Source organism: Sabethes cyaneus, chromosome 2 (genome assembly GCF_943734655.1).
Source record: "Sabethes cyaneus chromosome 2, idSabCyanKW18_F2, whole genome shotgun sequence".
Taxonomy (NCBI): Eukaryota; Metazoa; Arthropoda; class Insecta; order Diptera; family Culicidae; genus Sabethes; species Sabethes cyaneus.
Genome location: NC_071354.1, coordinates 193,198,655 through 193,215,994, shown reverse-complemented (window position 1 = coordinate 193,215,994; position 17,340 = coordinate 193,198,655). Strand labels below are relative to the sequence as shown.

At 39.9% G+C, this 17,340-nt stretch overlaps 1 protein-coding gene across 1 annotated transcript in view; it reads right to left on the bottom strand.

The window, feature by feature from the left end:
• Nucleotides 1–4,517: 4,517 nt before the first annotated feature.
• The window catches only part of LOC128733624 (uncharacterized), a 109,728-nt gene continuing 96,905 nt past the window's right edge, over nt 4,518–17,340 (bottom strand). Inside the window, exon 4 of the mRNA XM_053827346.1 lies at nt 4,518–5,003. Coding sequence (XP_053683321.1) covers nt 4,978–5,003 — 26 coding nt within the window. The 3' untranslated portion in view covers nt 4,518–4,977. The remainder of the gene's footprint in view (nt 5,004–17,340) is intronic.

Genomic DNA, 17,340 nt, shown 5'->3' with positions numbered 1-17,340 from the left:
AATTACAGTATCATCAATGTGCACTGCCCACACAAAGGGAGACCCGATGACGAGAAGGAGGCGTTCTTCGCGCAGCTGGAACAGATGTATGATGGCTGTCCGCGACGGGATGTGAAAATCGTCATCGGTGACATGAACGCGCAGGTAGGACGGGAAGCTATATATAGACCGGTAATCGGGCCAAAACGCCTGCATGCCGCAACGAACGACAGCGGCCAACGATGCGTAAATTTTGCAGCTTCCCGCGGTATGGTAGTCCGAAGTACCTTCTCGGTCTTCCGGAGGAAAAAGCGCCAACAGGAAGATCGAGATCGCGAGGCGATGGAAGAACTGTACCGTGCTAACACTAAACGGAAGTTCTACGAACAGTTAAACCGTTCGCGCAAAGGCTATGTGCCACAGGCCGATATGTGTCGGGACTCAGGCGGTAATCTTCTCACGAACGAACGTGAGGTGATCGACAGGTGGAAGCAGTGTTATGGCGAGCACCTTAACAGCGATGTAGCTGTACATGAAGGTGACGATATGGCAACAGATCTTGGAGCACGTGCAGAAGACGACAGAATACCAGCTTCCGACCTCCAGGAGGTAGCAGAAGAGATCGGTCGGCTGAAGAACAATAAAGCGGCTGTGGCTGATCAGCTACCTGGCGAGCTGCTGAAATACGGTGGGAACGCACTGGCTAGAGCGCTGCATTGGGTCATTCTCAAGATTTGGGTGGATGAGCTACTACCGGAGGAGTGGACGGCATCGTGTGTCCGATCTACAAAAAGGGCGACAAGTTGGATTGTTGTAATTACCGCGCAATCACACTGTTGAACGCCGCCTACAAGGTACTCTTCCAACTTTTATGTCGTCGATTATCACCATTTGTAAAGGAGTTCGTGGGGCAATATCAAGCGGGATTCATGGGTGCCCGTGCCACCACGGACCAGATTTTCGCGCTTCGGCAAGTCTTGCAGAAATGTCGTGAATACAACGTGCCCACGTATAATTTATTCATCGACTTCAAATCGGCGTACAACACGATCGATCGAGATCAGCTATGGCAGATTATGCACTACTACGATTTCTGAATAAACTAACGCGATTGGTCAAGGCGACGATGGATCGAGTAATGTGTGTTGTTCGAGTATCAGGGGCAGTTTCGAGTCCCTTTGGATCTCGAAGAGGGTTACGGCAAGGTGATGGGCTTTCTTGTTTGCTGCTCAACATCGCTTTGGAGGGTGTGATAAGAAGAGCGGGTATAGACACGAGTGGCACGATATTCACGAAGTCCGTCCAGCTTCTTGATTTCGCTGACGACGTTGACATCATTACACGTACCTTTGAGGATGGCAGAAACGTACATCGGATTGAAAGCTGAAGCCAAACGGATTGGACTTGTCATTAATGCATCGAAAACAAAATACATGAAAGGAAGAGGTTCTAGAGACGTGAATGCTGACCTCCCTCCCCGGATTCATTTAGACGGTGATGAAATCGAGGTGGTAGAAGAGTTCGTGTATCTGGGCTCACTGGTTACCGCAGACAACGACACCAGCACAGGAATACAAAGACGCATTATGGCAGGAAATCGTGCTTACTTTGGACTCCGTAGGACGCTGCGATAGAACAAAATTCGCCACCGCACGAAGTTAACAATCTACAAGACGCTGATTAGACCGGTAGTCCTTTACGGCCATGAGACATGGACTATGCTCGTGGAGGACCAACGCGCCCTTAGTGTTTTTGAACGGAAGGTGTTGCGCACCATCTACGGCGGAGTGCAGATGGAAGACGGAACGTGGAGGAGGCGAATGCACCACGAATTGCATCAGCTGCTTAGGGAACCACCCATCGCTCACACCGCAAAAATTCTTCTTCGACTTCGACTTCGTTCGAATTCTTCGACGACTTCTTCGTACAGCAGAGGAAACCACTGCCTGAAGCTGATTAAGTAAGTAAGTAAGTTCTGTCCGAGAATCGTAAGCCTGTCGGATGTAAGTGGGTTCATAAAAAGAAGGTGTCACTGGAAAGTTTGCCCGGTACAAAGCAAGGTCGCCAAGGGCTTCTCACAGAAATACGGGACCAATTTTGATATAATCTTCGGTTATGTAACCTGTCAAGTCACGTTTCGGGTGCTATTGACCATCGCTGCAGAACCTAATCTGGTGAGGCACATGGACATAAATACGGCGTACTTGTACGGTAGCTTGAATGGAGAAATTTACATAAAGCGGCCTCCAGAGAACGAAACCAGCAGAGTTGCGTATGCAAAAGCGAAGGTATGCTGTCTCGAGCGCAGTTTGTAGTATGAACTGAAGCAAGAACAAAACGATCGACGACGTCTTCAGGCAAGCTGGATTTCATCAACTAGCTGCAGGTGCATGTCTGTACCTTCAGACTAGGAATAGGCAGAGTATGTTCCTTCTTATCTACGTGCTGGATTTACGGCTACGACGATGTGCTGATCATGTGTAGTGTGCGAGGATGAATTTCAAGAGCTCATTAACCTAACAGGGGGTTATGCTTCAAGTTGACTGTGTTGAGCAACATCCTGCTGTTTCTTGGGATTTAACTAACTAAATCCACTAATGAATACCGCTTGAATATACAGGCATACATAATTAAACTTGCTATTTAGTTTGATCTTACGGATGCACAGTGGATCCTCTCCATACAAAAGCTGGACAAAAATAAAAAAGTTGTCCAAAGATGCTGAAAATGCCACCTAAGGGTAATTTTGGGTCGCTGAATTTGATTTTTGCATCTAAAATGCTCTAAAATTATCATATGAACGTCTATGGTTGATTAAAAAAATATTAATACTGTAAATCATATACTTTATTTTTCTGCAAATACCTTTTATGTATTCTTAGTGTTTTGCAACAAACTGAACTACTAAAATTAAAATAAATTGGGCAAGCTCATGTTTCCAATACATAACTGTGTTTCAATTTGAAGTATTATTTCATATTCACGTATGTTTTGAAACAGATCAAAACTGTTTTTTTGGCTATAGTGTTTCTTGCTAATTTTTGAAATTTTGAAGCAATTTGAGAGATATTGATGGATAACAAGAGTAATGACCTAATATGGAAGCGACATATGAATCAGAGAAAGATTTCGTTCGATTTCAGATATTTAAGATGATAAAGAAATAATAAAGAATCAGGCATAGCACAATCATTTTGATTCAATTCACATTCATTTGACCGTACCGTCTCAATCAAGCAGAATCTGAAAAAGCTATGTATGTGGCATTTGTAGAGCTAGTTATTATCTTCAAATTGGCTAAATAAAGCTAGGCTGTATCTTTAGTATTTAAGGTACCATATGGTTGCTACCCCGTTGGTAACCAAATGAGCGTTCACTTAACTACTAACGGGGCAGCGGCATTGTAGCACAGTGAATACAAAAGATACAACCCTGCTTTATTCAGCAAAATTGTAGATAATAACTAGCTCTACACATGCGACATACACAACTTTTTCAAATTTTGCTTAATTGGGACGGTACTGTCAAATGATATGAATTGAGTCAAAGTGATCGTGCCAACCCTGTTCAGAATTCATCAAATTTGTGACCTTGGCGCAGAACGGCGCAAGATGCCGCTATGTTTTTTGAAAACTAGACAAAATTGAAACACGAGCGGTCAATGCACTAGTATGCACTCCTAAGTAGATGGCGTCCTACAGACCGAAACACTGTTTAAAAATCAAATAATAACGTGTATTTCATATTGTAACTTTTATAACAATAATGTTTTGTGAAATCTAAAAATTCCATTGGATTCCCAAGAAAATTTCCTATCAAAACACACCTTTGCATGAACTGGTGTTCAATATTTTAAACTAACTAAAACGAATTGAATATCACAGGGTGTAAAGTTTTCGCATTGCGAATTTCAACAAATTTCACTGACTTTGGTATCTTCAAAAAATTCTACAAGCTTTAGTTTTTACTCGATTTACTTAAAAATTTGGCATATATATATTCAATGATAGTACATTTAAGAAAAAATATGAAAACAATAAAAATCGCAAATCGATTTTGGCATTTTTGTCCGACCCGGCCCCTCTGTGGGATGGCAAGGGGTTCAGCATTCCGATAGATCCTGGATATTAGTAAAAGGAGGAGAATCCGTTGTTGCCGTGCAAAAAAACTTGCCTTCTTAACAGGCAAAGCTTTGGCTTTGTTGGATTTAGGACTTCGACGAGCTATGTTTGGTGGTCTATGATTTATGTGTGAAAAATCACTTTGAAGATTGCAAAACTGACGAAATTTAATATTGCCTTTCAAATATCTGAACAGGATGTCGGGTGCAGTCGATTCTGGTCATTGGCGTTCGATTTGAGAACATTCACCAGTCACCACAATAAAAACGTTGTTTCACGGGGAGTGTGGCATACAGTAGGATCTAGTTTGTTTTTGTAAAATTCTTTCAAGCATTCAAACACAAGCGACGATTCGTTTTGTATTTTATTGTTTCACATTTGGTGACATAATTTAAATAAGTTAACAAATATCACAGAAAAAAATGTGTACAGTAGCGTATGGTTTTGAGGAAGATATGATTTTTGTTTTGCTTAGAAAAGTTACAGATATGTTTGTATTTCAAATGCTAAACAGAATGACTTTGTAGTGGTTGGGCAAGTTCTTCAAATACAATCTATTTTTTTTTTTGGTTTCTCATGTATCATACGATTGAACTTGCAGTCAGCCGACCAGACTTTTCTGGTTTTATTTCATTATTTTAGGCAGCATAAAAGTGAGCGATGATTTTGTACGCATTGCATACCGTTTTTTTTTGTTTTCAAGCTTACTCCTTCCAATGGTAGTTATTGGTTATCACTAGTAAGTAATATTACGTAAAAAAAATTATGCTGATTTCAATATGGCTACAAAGGCGATGTTGATTGTTATTCGATTGGGACAGGGTGGTTCCGTGCTCCGAATCCGATGATGCATACTGTGCATATCGTCCTTCCAGTTTCATCTGGGCATCTCTCTGGCACGCACTGGAATGAGACAAAAAAAATTAGTGGGAATTTAAAAAAAAGTTCTTTTTAATTCATAAGATTTGTTGAGTTTTCATGGAGTTGAATTTCGCAAAAAAGGACTACTTTTTACTGTTGTCTACCGTAACTTTGTTTGCATCGAAGTTAAACAAAAAGTGTCTTTCAATAAGATCAGTATGAGTTACATTTGAATACCGGAGATTCTAAATTCGTTCTTAATTATCTTGTAACCTTGCTCTTCCATTAAAACATTATCAAATCCTTCTGCACAATTCTTATACCATACGTACAAATCGGACTGTCACTTTACTAATTTGTGCATTTTGACTGGTTTTATTACCAGGTCATCACTAAGACATGGTTTGAGCGACAAATAATAAATATTTGCTAAACTTAATTGGGATCTTGATTTTGTTTAAAGATACAACGTAATACAATAAATTCTAGGAGAAGGAAATCGATAAATTTTGCTACTGATTATCTGAATCTGTGAAGAGGCGAATTCTAGACTTCATGAATGCAGAATAAAATGACAACTTTAGTTTAGGAACAAAATGATGTGCACTGTTGTAGAATAATATTTTAAGCCAGTATAGACATCAACGGAAGAACCGAGCTTAAGAATCGATATATTTTATTTTTATTATTAGTTAGCAATATAACCTCGCAACATGAAATCGTAATGCAAATAAAAACCCTGGTTTGATTTATTTCTTGCGTTTTTTTCTGTCTCTCTCTTGAATGGACCGGACAGTGAAGGTCACGGCAAAGTCTGCTGATATGTTTTACTGTATTTTTTTTAGCTATAGCGAATGGTTAATTTTTTTATTTCTGGTTAGGTTGCGCGTGTTACTTTTGATTGCATAATCTCAGCAATAGTTGAACTGGCCGGATTTGACAACTTTCAAAACGAAGTTGTCGAGTTTGAAGAACTCTAGAAGCTATAAACACGTGGGGGTCTCTTCGCGTGATTTGTTCTATAAAAAATTACGTGGGAATGTCGGAAGGGTGATAATGGTTTATAAAATGATTCTTAGGATACCTGATACTTTGAAAGTGAAGGGAAATTAGCGGGTACATGGCAACAGAATCAGTCGAGTATTTATTCGATAACATTTGCTTCGAAATTACCTTGAAGGTCGACTGCTCAAGGTGGCTCAATATATGTAGGGTAGACAGTCGGAGTGAAATAATTGCTGTTTTATGATGGAGTTTTGAAGCGGGATTCTTTTTTTTTTTTTGTTAGCTATAAACTAGAATCACGCTAAAGTCAAACTAGCATGCTATTTAGAACAAAAAAGATTGATATCGGAACGTCGATAGAATAGCTAGTTCCAAAAATATATCAAGGGGATTTGATTTTTATGGAAACCAAGAAAAGATAGATTAGCGTAGTAATTTTGGATTAACAAAGTAGGGATCAAGTTAAGGTATTAAAATATTGGTAATAGTTTAAATGACATTTAAATGAAACAGTTTAAGTAAAAAATTATACTACGCAACATAAATATTGAATGCAAAATTAATTTCGTATACAGACAAGATCGTCAGAGTACATGTACGGCAATTTATCCCTTCGCTTCCTTATTTGCCCAAACGTTCCTACTGAATCAGGAAGTCATTAGCAAAATTGAAATTTAAGGTACCTAATCGACTGGTAGAGTGGTAGCAAGAAGTATTTATAAATCATAACACTTGCCATTACGTCCACATTAGTTTACATTACTGTCGTGGTTATAAATTTTACTAAATGCAAAGATTTCTATTAAATTAATGTTTACAGCTATATTGTGAACTTTTATTGTCGACTTTTAAATTAATTTTTCCATCACTTTTATTCCTCGTAGTACTCTTCAAAATTTACTGAGGAATGCTCTTGATTTTTACACATAATGACACAAATAAAACTCAGAATTACTTCCCGAGTTGTCGGATTCGAAATGAAGCATAAATGGTTTTGTTACCAGTGTTCGTTGCACATTTCAATTCAATTCCATTTCAATCCACGAAATCCTCGGCACTAATTTGTTTACGGTGCAGTAGCCAGTAGGTAACCGAAGTAACACTCATAATTGGATTTGAAGAGATGTCGTTGACCTATAAATTACTGAGCACGAAATTGACTAGATATTTGTACCACTAGGTTAACAATCGCAGGTTGCTAAATGACTGGACTTAAGACGCAATATAACCCTCACTTAAGGGATTTAAGCTTGCCAGTTATCGAATCGCTAGCTACACGTGGTGTTTACTGGAATGTGAGTAACCAACAAGAAAATCGGATAACAAACCTTAGGTAGGACTGTTGGTCCCTTGCTGACAGGAGAAATAGGCTTTCTTCTTCGGAAAAGATTTTTTGGGATCTGGAACAACTGGCAAAGACTTGGCTGACGAAATCGGACTTTAGGCTGGAAAGTCGGAGCTTGGAACTGCCAGTTTCTGAATTTCTTCAGAAGTTGCAGTGCACTTTTTGAGGAGGGAAAGAGGCGCAAGCCCAATATTCCAGTGAGCGACCGGGTGGCGGACGATCTAGTCTCGAATGCGTAGATTGAAAATTGAAGGTCGATTATCTAACATTATCATCATCAAGGTACACAGCCCACAACCCAGATGGAGCACGAATACGACTGCAGTCTAAGATAAGATTCAAGTTCATTATCGGGGACTACATTGCTCAGGTCCGTCGGGAAAAGAAATCCAAACTGGTGGTGATTGGAAGATTCAGCTAATACCAACGCAAACGCCCAAATATTAACCGACTTTGCTACCTCCAGGGACATGAACATAAGCAGTACCTTCTTCCAGTATAACTTTCACCATTGGCACACCTGGAGATCATTCAAACAAATAGAATCACGAATCTACCATGTTTTGATCCATAGTACGTATTTCTCAGCCATTATCGATGTCACATCTACCACGACATTAACATCGATATTCGATACCTACATAACCTTTTCGAAATCTGGTTGGCTAAGGCGGCAACACTGCAGCGCTTAGTTACGCTCACTTACGCTCATTGGACTGTACTGCCTCATAGAAGCAAAATCTGTAAATGTTGTAAAGAAGCACCTGCTTCTTTACTCGCGATATTTGTCAAACGCTCCCGGAGATCGGAGCTTCTTAGCTAACAAGTCAAGCTTTAAATTATACCACAGGGAAGGAGCGGAAGCAAGTCAGAATATACATCCGTTCAGTAAAGACATGCTGGAGTAGCAAAGATCGTAGATGTTCAAAAGTGGTTTCCAATTTCTATTCTCGGCTTATTTTATCGGAAGGTCGCAGGGCAGATTGTAATTGGGATTCTCTCAACTAGATCCAAGTCATCCAAGACGATCTTTTAACCACCATAGAGCAGCAGAGAAAGGAGCTGGTCAGTCCTGCAAGTAACCAGGACTGCTTAAAGCAAGAGAAAGAGAAGTAAAGAAAGTTTCAGACCTATTCCGTCGGAAGGAGAGAAGTTGGGTGCCGACATAATTCCGTGTCCAGAGATTTTACTTCCAACTCAAGCGTATCTGGGAGAGTAGGGGCAAAATATCCATCTAGTGTTAAAAGGAGAATCTTATTAACCATAAGTGTTGTATACTGCACTGCCCATAAATGAAAAATTGGCTAATATGCCACCGTCATGAACTTGAGAAAAATGCAATTTTATTACTTTTGTCTGTAAAAGATGTTTTACGCGGTAATGGCAACCTGTTTAATGTGCATATTACCCCTCATACACGCCCAAGCCACACCGTTGAGTTCAAACAGCGATAGATGTGGCCTAATTCTCACCGCCGCACGTTTTTAACGCAGTAGCCAGTTTTTCATTTATAAACACAACTAGAGTTTACAATTTGGGAGCAAATTTGGCTAACGGCCATACGTTGAGAATTATATCGTATTAGTGAGTCTACAAAATGGCTTTGAACTACCTAAAACAGTTCGGAAGCACAAGTGGAGACGAAGTGGACGACGAAACAAGCAATCCGTGCACCCCGGACAAGTTGCCAACGAAGCGTGTGCTTCAAGCGCTTGAAGCCAGAAGGAAGAAGCAGCTTCTTCATGCCGTTATTAATGGAAGCTGCGAATCCTGCCGTCTGGATTGTAAAAAAAAGATAAAATGTGAAAAAATAAGAAGATTCGATTCAAAAACCTTGCGATTGCTAACCTTACGTCTGAAACCACCACACCACATGATCAGTTTTAATGTGTGATGGAAAAATGCGCAATAAGAACACATCGGTTGCTGCGCATGCGGTTTGAAATCATTATGGATATTAGCCAACTTCTCATTTATTTTGGATATTAGCCAAAATTGTTTCACGTCCTGTGCCTCCAAAAATACATTTTTTTACAATCGGCTTCCGTGGGAACATTGGTTGGAGTGTATGCTATCATGTGATATTATGATCTCAATTTTGGAAAAAAATGGCATATTAGCCAATTTTTCATTTATGGGCAGTGCAGCCATAGACTAACAGACGTAACACTGAAGACTCATTCCATCGCCAATAAAAACGATCATTTCAAATGTTCACTTGAGCCAAGACTCAAACAACAGTCGCTGCGCGAGAACGCCACTCGCTTGCACTGGCGCTGTTGTCAAGCATAGCATTGCTAAATTTATAGCTAGCTGCTTTGCGTAGCGCGAAGACTGCGCCAGGTGATGCTAGTGTTTTTTCCAAGTTTTAGGGGTGTCATTGAAACGATGTTTTGTTAGAAAATTTGTTCGAAGTGTTACGTCTGTTAGTCTGTGCTGCAGCGCTCCAATCAAAACGGTATTCATGATTATTGGACGTTAACCGTATATGAAGGGGGGGGGGGCTCTGTAACCGCAAGGTTACCGAGTCTGCTTTGACATACGAATGGTCATGGGTTCGAATCTTAGTAGAATCAGGCCATTCGATGGCAAAGTGACTTTTTAGCATGGGTTTATTCCCAGGCCCCTCACCACCCTTCCTTCGTGCTGAATTCTATGTTATCCCGATATGGCCTATTGACAGTGCAAAAATGAGACCCTTATAGTTCAATGCACTGGTTAGCTGTTCCAGGGATGACTATAATTGGGGACAGCGCTGTCATGTGGAACGAGGTGGGTAAAGTAGAGGAAAAGCATTGAAGGAAGGGTAGGTACTCTAATTACACACAAGCACGCATAAAATTCAATAAGCATATCGCTCACTCAATAGCGACTATAGCCAAAATAAATGCAGTGCGGGTTATACAGCAAACACCTGGGCGATATCACAATAGATCAAACCATACTGGTCGCAGTGATGAGTCCACACAGGAAAAAAAAAAACCGTATATGAAGCTTCTAGGCGTAATCTTGCAAGCAGAAACTTTATCATAAACGTACGATTCGACGAAATACCCTGAAAAATGCGAGAGTCCGGCAACCAATAACTGGCAGACTGAAAGTTGACCCTATAGATTTTGAGGAATCTCAAAATTCTAAAAACCCAGACAATTTTGCGCTCTCTAGGACTAGTACCGATACGCACCGATTTGGTGGGTTCACCGAACAGGCCAGGAAGCCCCGGACAAGGTTTTGATAACGCAGTCTTCTTTTTCTACGTCCACAGACTTTGCCAAATCCGGTGTTACTGGGCAAAGCGGTACCAAAAAGCTGGCCTGAGTTACCGGCACAGGATCTAGAGTGTCTTCGGACAAGAGGTCTCAGATCTTACTTTCTATAGCACCACCTTAGCTGAGAGAGTCTAAAATTGGCACGGCACTGATGAACTAAGTTTATTAGACCACAGATATATAATTTTCGACACCAAGGTTAATCCACTAAAGAGAGAACAATTCAGGAATCTGAGGAAAATCAAATAGAGTTTCTATAGGGAACATCTGATTGCCTCACATAATTCCTGTCACAATATTCTACGGGATCCAGTTGAGCTAGATATCGCCGCTAGTGACCTGCAATGTAGGATCACGGACGCGCATAACACAAACTGTCCAGTAAACACGCGAACAGTTTGCCGTGATGTACCCTGGGGGAATGTGACGCTTAGCAATCTCCGCCGGAAGGCTAGGCGTCTGTTCAATAGGGCCCAAATCATCTGTAACTGGGAAGACTACAGAGCTTCCTTTACCAAATACAACGCTGTGGTACACAAAGCCCAAAGGGAATCAAGAGTTAAATTTCACGAAAGCATACAAACTTTGTCAGAGGTTACGCGCCTGCAAAAAGCGATTTCCAAGGATCCCAGCAATGATCTAAGGTACCCCGGGGCAAGTGGGAATACGGGGTAAGTGGGAACGGAGCTCACAACTCTCTTCAACCTCATTTTCTCCAACCGAACCTTTCTAGAAATGAAAGATACAACTCAAACGCATGTATTAAAATTATAGATTATTTATAACAGGCATACCAAACATCAAAATTGGACTTGCAATTTGAGCGTTATTTTCAATTTGCGTTGTAAGTTTGACGCACCTTTCTGTAAATGATATTTTGGCCACAGGCTTTACGTAAAAGTACATGTTTTTCTGACAGTAGGTAAACATAATGAGTGTATTAACAAATTACACCCGAAAACTAGTTGTTTAATTTGACAAACGGCATTAAAAAAAGTGGGTCGGAATAAGGTCGGCACTTGAAAGCACCCGGGGCAAGTGGGACCTATTAAAAATAAAGTGTTTCAGCACCAAACATAGGAATTTAGATGAACTATCGAACATTTTCAGTTCAATTACATAATATTTATATCAGTAAAGCTTTAAAATAAAACCAAAAAGCACTAAACCAAGGGGCCCCAAAAAAGAAGCCCATATGCACAGCTTGTGAGGGAACAAACACTTTGGTCACATTTTGGTTACACCTAAACGATGTTAATTGAATTTGGAAAGTCAAATTCGATATAATTAAGCGAATCTGCAACTGGAATTGAAACAATAAAGTGTTGTGGTTATTATAACGTAACTATCACTTATGAGTAGCTCTACCGAATTGGGCATGGTAGAACAAACAGATCATAATCGTATTTTCGAGCTTTTAAACAATGGTTAATCTTAAATTACGTCTCGCAAGAATTGAATACAACGACATATTCAACTACATTTCATTACAATAATGCTTTGCAGCGTAATTGCTCACGATCTGTGGTTTATATAGATTATAAAGTCGCCCGTTGTGATCTGATTTTGTTACGCTATTTTTGAATGAACCCTTCATACAAATATTGTTTTTGATTGCTTCTTGCAATGCTTTAACATTGCTGTATATTAACTTATACAATTTACTATTATTTTATGCTTTTTAATCAAATTTGAAAATAGGTCCCACTTGCCCCGGTAAATGGGGTAAGTGCCCAGCTAGCAATTTCATATGTATAAAAAAGATAAAAATCAGCATTACGTACAGATATACATGCTAAATAAATCGTATTTCATACGCAAAATTGGCATATCCGTACTATTTTGGAGGCGTTATACGTGATTACGAATAATTTTGAGCGTTACGACTATATAAGTATTTATATACGATAATATCCGATTAAGCGCGAGTCGCTCCGTACTACTCTATGATTTTGTGCTGAAAATCGTATGTATGTCAGTCATTATCATTATATATGACAGAAAATCAACTTGATTCCACTTCATTCAGCTTTAGTTACGATTTCGAGTTTGTTAGGAGATATTTACGATAGTTTTCGTACATTGATATACGAATTGGGGCTAGCTGGGTGGGACCTATCGCCATAATTTTGAAAATTCTTCTCCAGATTCATTTCATGTAAATTCATAGGCTTTTTTCGTAATTAATCCTTCGAAGTGATACCACTGAAGAGTTTCTGTGCTGAAAGAATTTTGACATAATCATAGGTATGGAAAACACAGTGGAATAAACCCAAACTATACATTTTTTAGGTCCCACTTGCCCCGGTGCACCTTATGGCAATTTAAAATAGAAGATGGGAGTCTCACTGTTACCTCCAGGGAAACTCTGGAAATTTTAATGAACACGCTCTTCCCTGGCTCGACAGTGACCATTGGACAAGACATTGGCGGGCAGCAGCGGAATGGGTCGTTACACAATGTGCCAAATGACTCGATTTTGATTACACACCGATTGTTTACGGAGGCTCCGATCAAATGGGCACTTAGCTCTTTTGAAAAAACGGACTGTGTTCTAATGTCCGAGTTCATCAACCTCTTTCAAGTCAGTTTCACTTTGGGACATATCCCGGAGAATTGGCGGAAGGTAAAGGTCGTGTTTATACCTAAGGCTGGTAAAAAAGACAAAACCATGCCTAAGGCTTTCAGACCGATAAGTATGTCTTCAAAGCTTCTTAAGCTGATGGAGAAAATCATGGATCACTATATCCGCAATGAGTTTTTAAAAAACTTTCCGTTGCCTGGGAATCAATCTGCATACCAACACGGTAAATCTACGTAAATCGCACTGCACTGCTTAGTGACGTCAATTGAGAAATCGCTCAAATATCAAGAGACGGCACTTTGTGCTTTTCTTGATATTGGAGGCGCTTTCGATAACACGTCTTTCGCGTCAATTAATGCGGCTCTCTGTGAAAAGAGAATCGACCACACTACAATGAGCTGGGTTCAAGCAATGCTTTCGAGCAGACAGATCACAGCATCATTGGTAGATACGTCGGTCACGAATTCGATGATTAAAGGATGTCCAGAAGGAGGAGTTCTCTCCCCCTTGCTTTGATCACTGGTGGCCGACGCACTCCTTCACAATCTATCACTGCTTAGTTATGAGACCATTGCTCACGCCCATGACGTTGTACTCATTGTCAGTGAAAAGTTTGATGCAGTTCTGTCAAGTCCCCAGCTAGCACCAACTCGTATATCAATGTACAAAAATTATCGTAAATATCGTAACTAAAGCTGGATAAAGTGGGACCATGTTGATTTTCTATCGTATATAATGATAAAAACTGACATACATACGATTTTCAGCACAAAATCGTATAGTAGTACGGAGCGACTCGCGTTTTATCGGATATTATCGTATATCAATACTTATATAGTCGTAACGCCTAAAATTATTCGTAATCACGTATTTCGCCTCCAAAATAGTACAGATCTGCCAATTTTGCGCATCAAATACGATTTATTAGCATGTAGGGGAACAAGGGGTAAGAAGGCCCGGCGGGGTAAGAGGGACCACATCGATTTCGTCAAGAAATCCTTAAATTTTCTACAAATGCCTCAGTATGTTTTGTTTACTAGCCTATCTAAACACTTTCGAGACAACCTGCGGCACTCGGCCGTATCCGACGTCAAAACTAGAATCAAAACAAACTTTTCGTTCGCAGTGTCTTCATGCGATATAATTTCAGCAGCAACAAATTTAAGGGTTTTCAGCAAAAAATAGCTATGTATTTTGTCGTTTCTCTTACCACTGACTTTAATTGGGCAATTCTTGTTCTGTGTGTGGCGGAAAAGGTATATAAAATAGTACACATTGAGAGATAAAAGCAAAATAATGTAAATTGTTAACTAGGGGTAAGACGGACCATTTTTCACGGGGTAAAAGGGCCATACGTCATAGTGCTCATAATTGCCTAAAGTTCTTCTGTTTAGTATCTTAATAGATTTTAAAAATATTAAATGAAAAAATCAACTTTTTGCTGTTGAATTTGACTAACTTTTTTATTATTCTGACAGATACGCATTTCGTTTACGACTTGCAGGCTTCATCAGTGTCTTTTTCGAAATAGAGTACACCTGTAATAAAAATTATCCCTGAATCTGAGATCATCCTGTCTAACACAGAGCTTCCCACTTCAAAAGAAGCCAACAAGTGCCATTCGAATAACAAAATCAATGTAAATTTGGATCTAACGGAATCAAAATTCGATGATCACTTAACGGCTCATTTAATATGTTGCCTTCTTTACCTTCACCTGAAGTGAAGCGTATTCAAAGAGTAAAAGTCCTGCTGACAAATCAACAAAATAACGCCAAGAAAAGAGTAAATTAAAACCAGTAGAGTAAAATAACGTCTACTCTTATTTTCAAAATTGAACTAGTAGCAAAATTCCTTCTTTTGGCAGGTCTCTAAATTAAACTATACCTTCTTCTAGCATGTACCTAAAAACCCCTTAAGAACTTGTTCTTATTTAGTTAATAATATTGAAATTGTGTTTACAACTCAAAGAAATCTTCAAATCTGCCACAATCCGCCTTACTCCGCCATGGTCCGTCTTACCCCTTTGGTGGTCCTTCTTACCCCGCCTGGTTGTGAACGAGTAATTTTCAGACGTTTCGAAAATTGATGGAAAATCACGGAAAAATAGACTAATTAATTCTTTATATAATTTTTAATGGTAGATAAATGAATGCTTTTCCATGTGTGGAACAAGAAAAGGTGAATTTTCGTACACATTTTATGCTAGCAATTTATTCGCTTAGGCGGGCCGTCTTACCCCGTCTTCCCCTATATCTGTACGTAATGCTGATTTTTATCTTTTTTATACATATGGAAATGCTAGCTGGGTCGCTTGCAAGGAACTCTAACACCACCATATTATGGTGCTTACAATGGGGGCTTAATTTAAACGGCACCAAAACAGTCGTTATACCATTCACTAGGCGAAGGAAATGTGTTACTCCCCCTATACTGATTGGTGTCAGGCTGAGCTTCACTCATGAAGTCAAACACCACGGAATACCCAGGTAAGTAATAAGCATTAACATAAGCAGTAAATTAGCTGCTCATTAGCATATCTGGCATTTTACACTGCACGTTGTTGCTTTTTAACTTTTTGACAGCCTATTCGCATTAATTTGGGATCCGAAATTCTGTTCAAATTCTTCTTGTCGGTAATCAGCTGCAAATAAGCATTCGCCTCGATTCTAACATTCGACGCGTGCTATAGCATACGTTGTATTCTTTTCGAAACGAAATTTCTGATCGAATCCGGGTCCGATCGGTATGTAGAATAGAGACGATTGTCAGCACTATAAGAGGATTAGCAGTAAAGTAGCTGTATATTTTGCCCAAGTAGTTTTTGAGTAGCATTTAAGGCGACTTGAATACTTATTGAATTGCATTTGAATTGCATTGGTAATGCTTATTGTTTACCTGGGTATTTTTCGATAAAAAAAACTAAACTGGGCTGAATGTGGTGACAGCCCAAGCCAAAATAAACAAAGTTCAGCGCCTGGCCTGTCTTTCAGTTACCAGTGCCATGCGTACAGCACCTACTGCAGTCTGCAGCTATGGAGGCAATACTATGCTTACTGTTTTACATCTTCATGGGAAGAAGGAAGCAGAACTCAGCGCACTACGGTTGCAAAGGAGTAAAACTGTACTCGAAGGGGACCAAATCGGTCATCTTCGCATACTGCGGGAATTCAATCTGACACTCTTGGTAACTTCAGTCTCTGATCGGATGGAAGATAGGCCCAAAGTGGACGTTTCGTATGAGGTGATTGAAACAGATCGCTCAATGTGGAATAATGGAGGGCCCGAACTTCCATCTGAAATCATCTGCTTTTTTATCGAGTCTACGAACTCGGCAGCAGGGAAACTATCTCATTAGGAAAGCGGCCCACCATTTTTCAAGCAGAAATATATGCAATAAACATCTGCGCAAGAATCTGCTTGAAACGAAAGTACAAGCTTGCGAAAATTGGTGTCTTTACTGACAGCCAAGCAGCACTACTGGCACGTAAGTCCGTCTATCACATTAGATCAACCACAGACTAACAGACGTAACACTGAAGTCTCATTCCATCGCCAATAAAAACGCTCATTTCAAATTTTAACTTAGGCCAAGACTCAAACAACAGTCACTGCGCGAGAACGCTGCTCGCCTGCGCTGGCGCTGTTATCAAATAATATACAAGTAAATTTATAGCATTGCTAAATTTACAGCAACCTGCTCTGCGTAGCGCGAAGACTACACCAGGGAATGCTAGTGTTTTTTCCAAGTTTTAGGGGTCTCATTGCAACGATGTTTTGTTAGAACATTTGTTCGAAGTGTTACGTCTGTTAGTCTGTGGATCTACTATACTGGTCGCAGTGATGAGTCCACACAGGAAAAAAGTAAGCTAAATGTGTGTCAAAATGAGTTGTGGAATGCAGCGCAGTATTCATGGCGCTCTTTCGCCAAAACAAAGTTTTATTACCTTGGGACACTGCCCCACTCTTTATCATTTAAAGAGTATCGGCAAGGTATCATCCGACACCTGGCACTTTTGTAACTCTGAACGTGAAAGTGAAAGTTCAGCGCATCTGGTTTGCAATTGCGGGGATCTTGCATTATCAAGACACAACTTCTTCGGAAATTTCCTTCTTACTCCCTATCGAGAATGGAGTCCTAAAACGGTCATTGGTTTTATTAACCATTAGTACCGA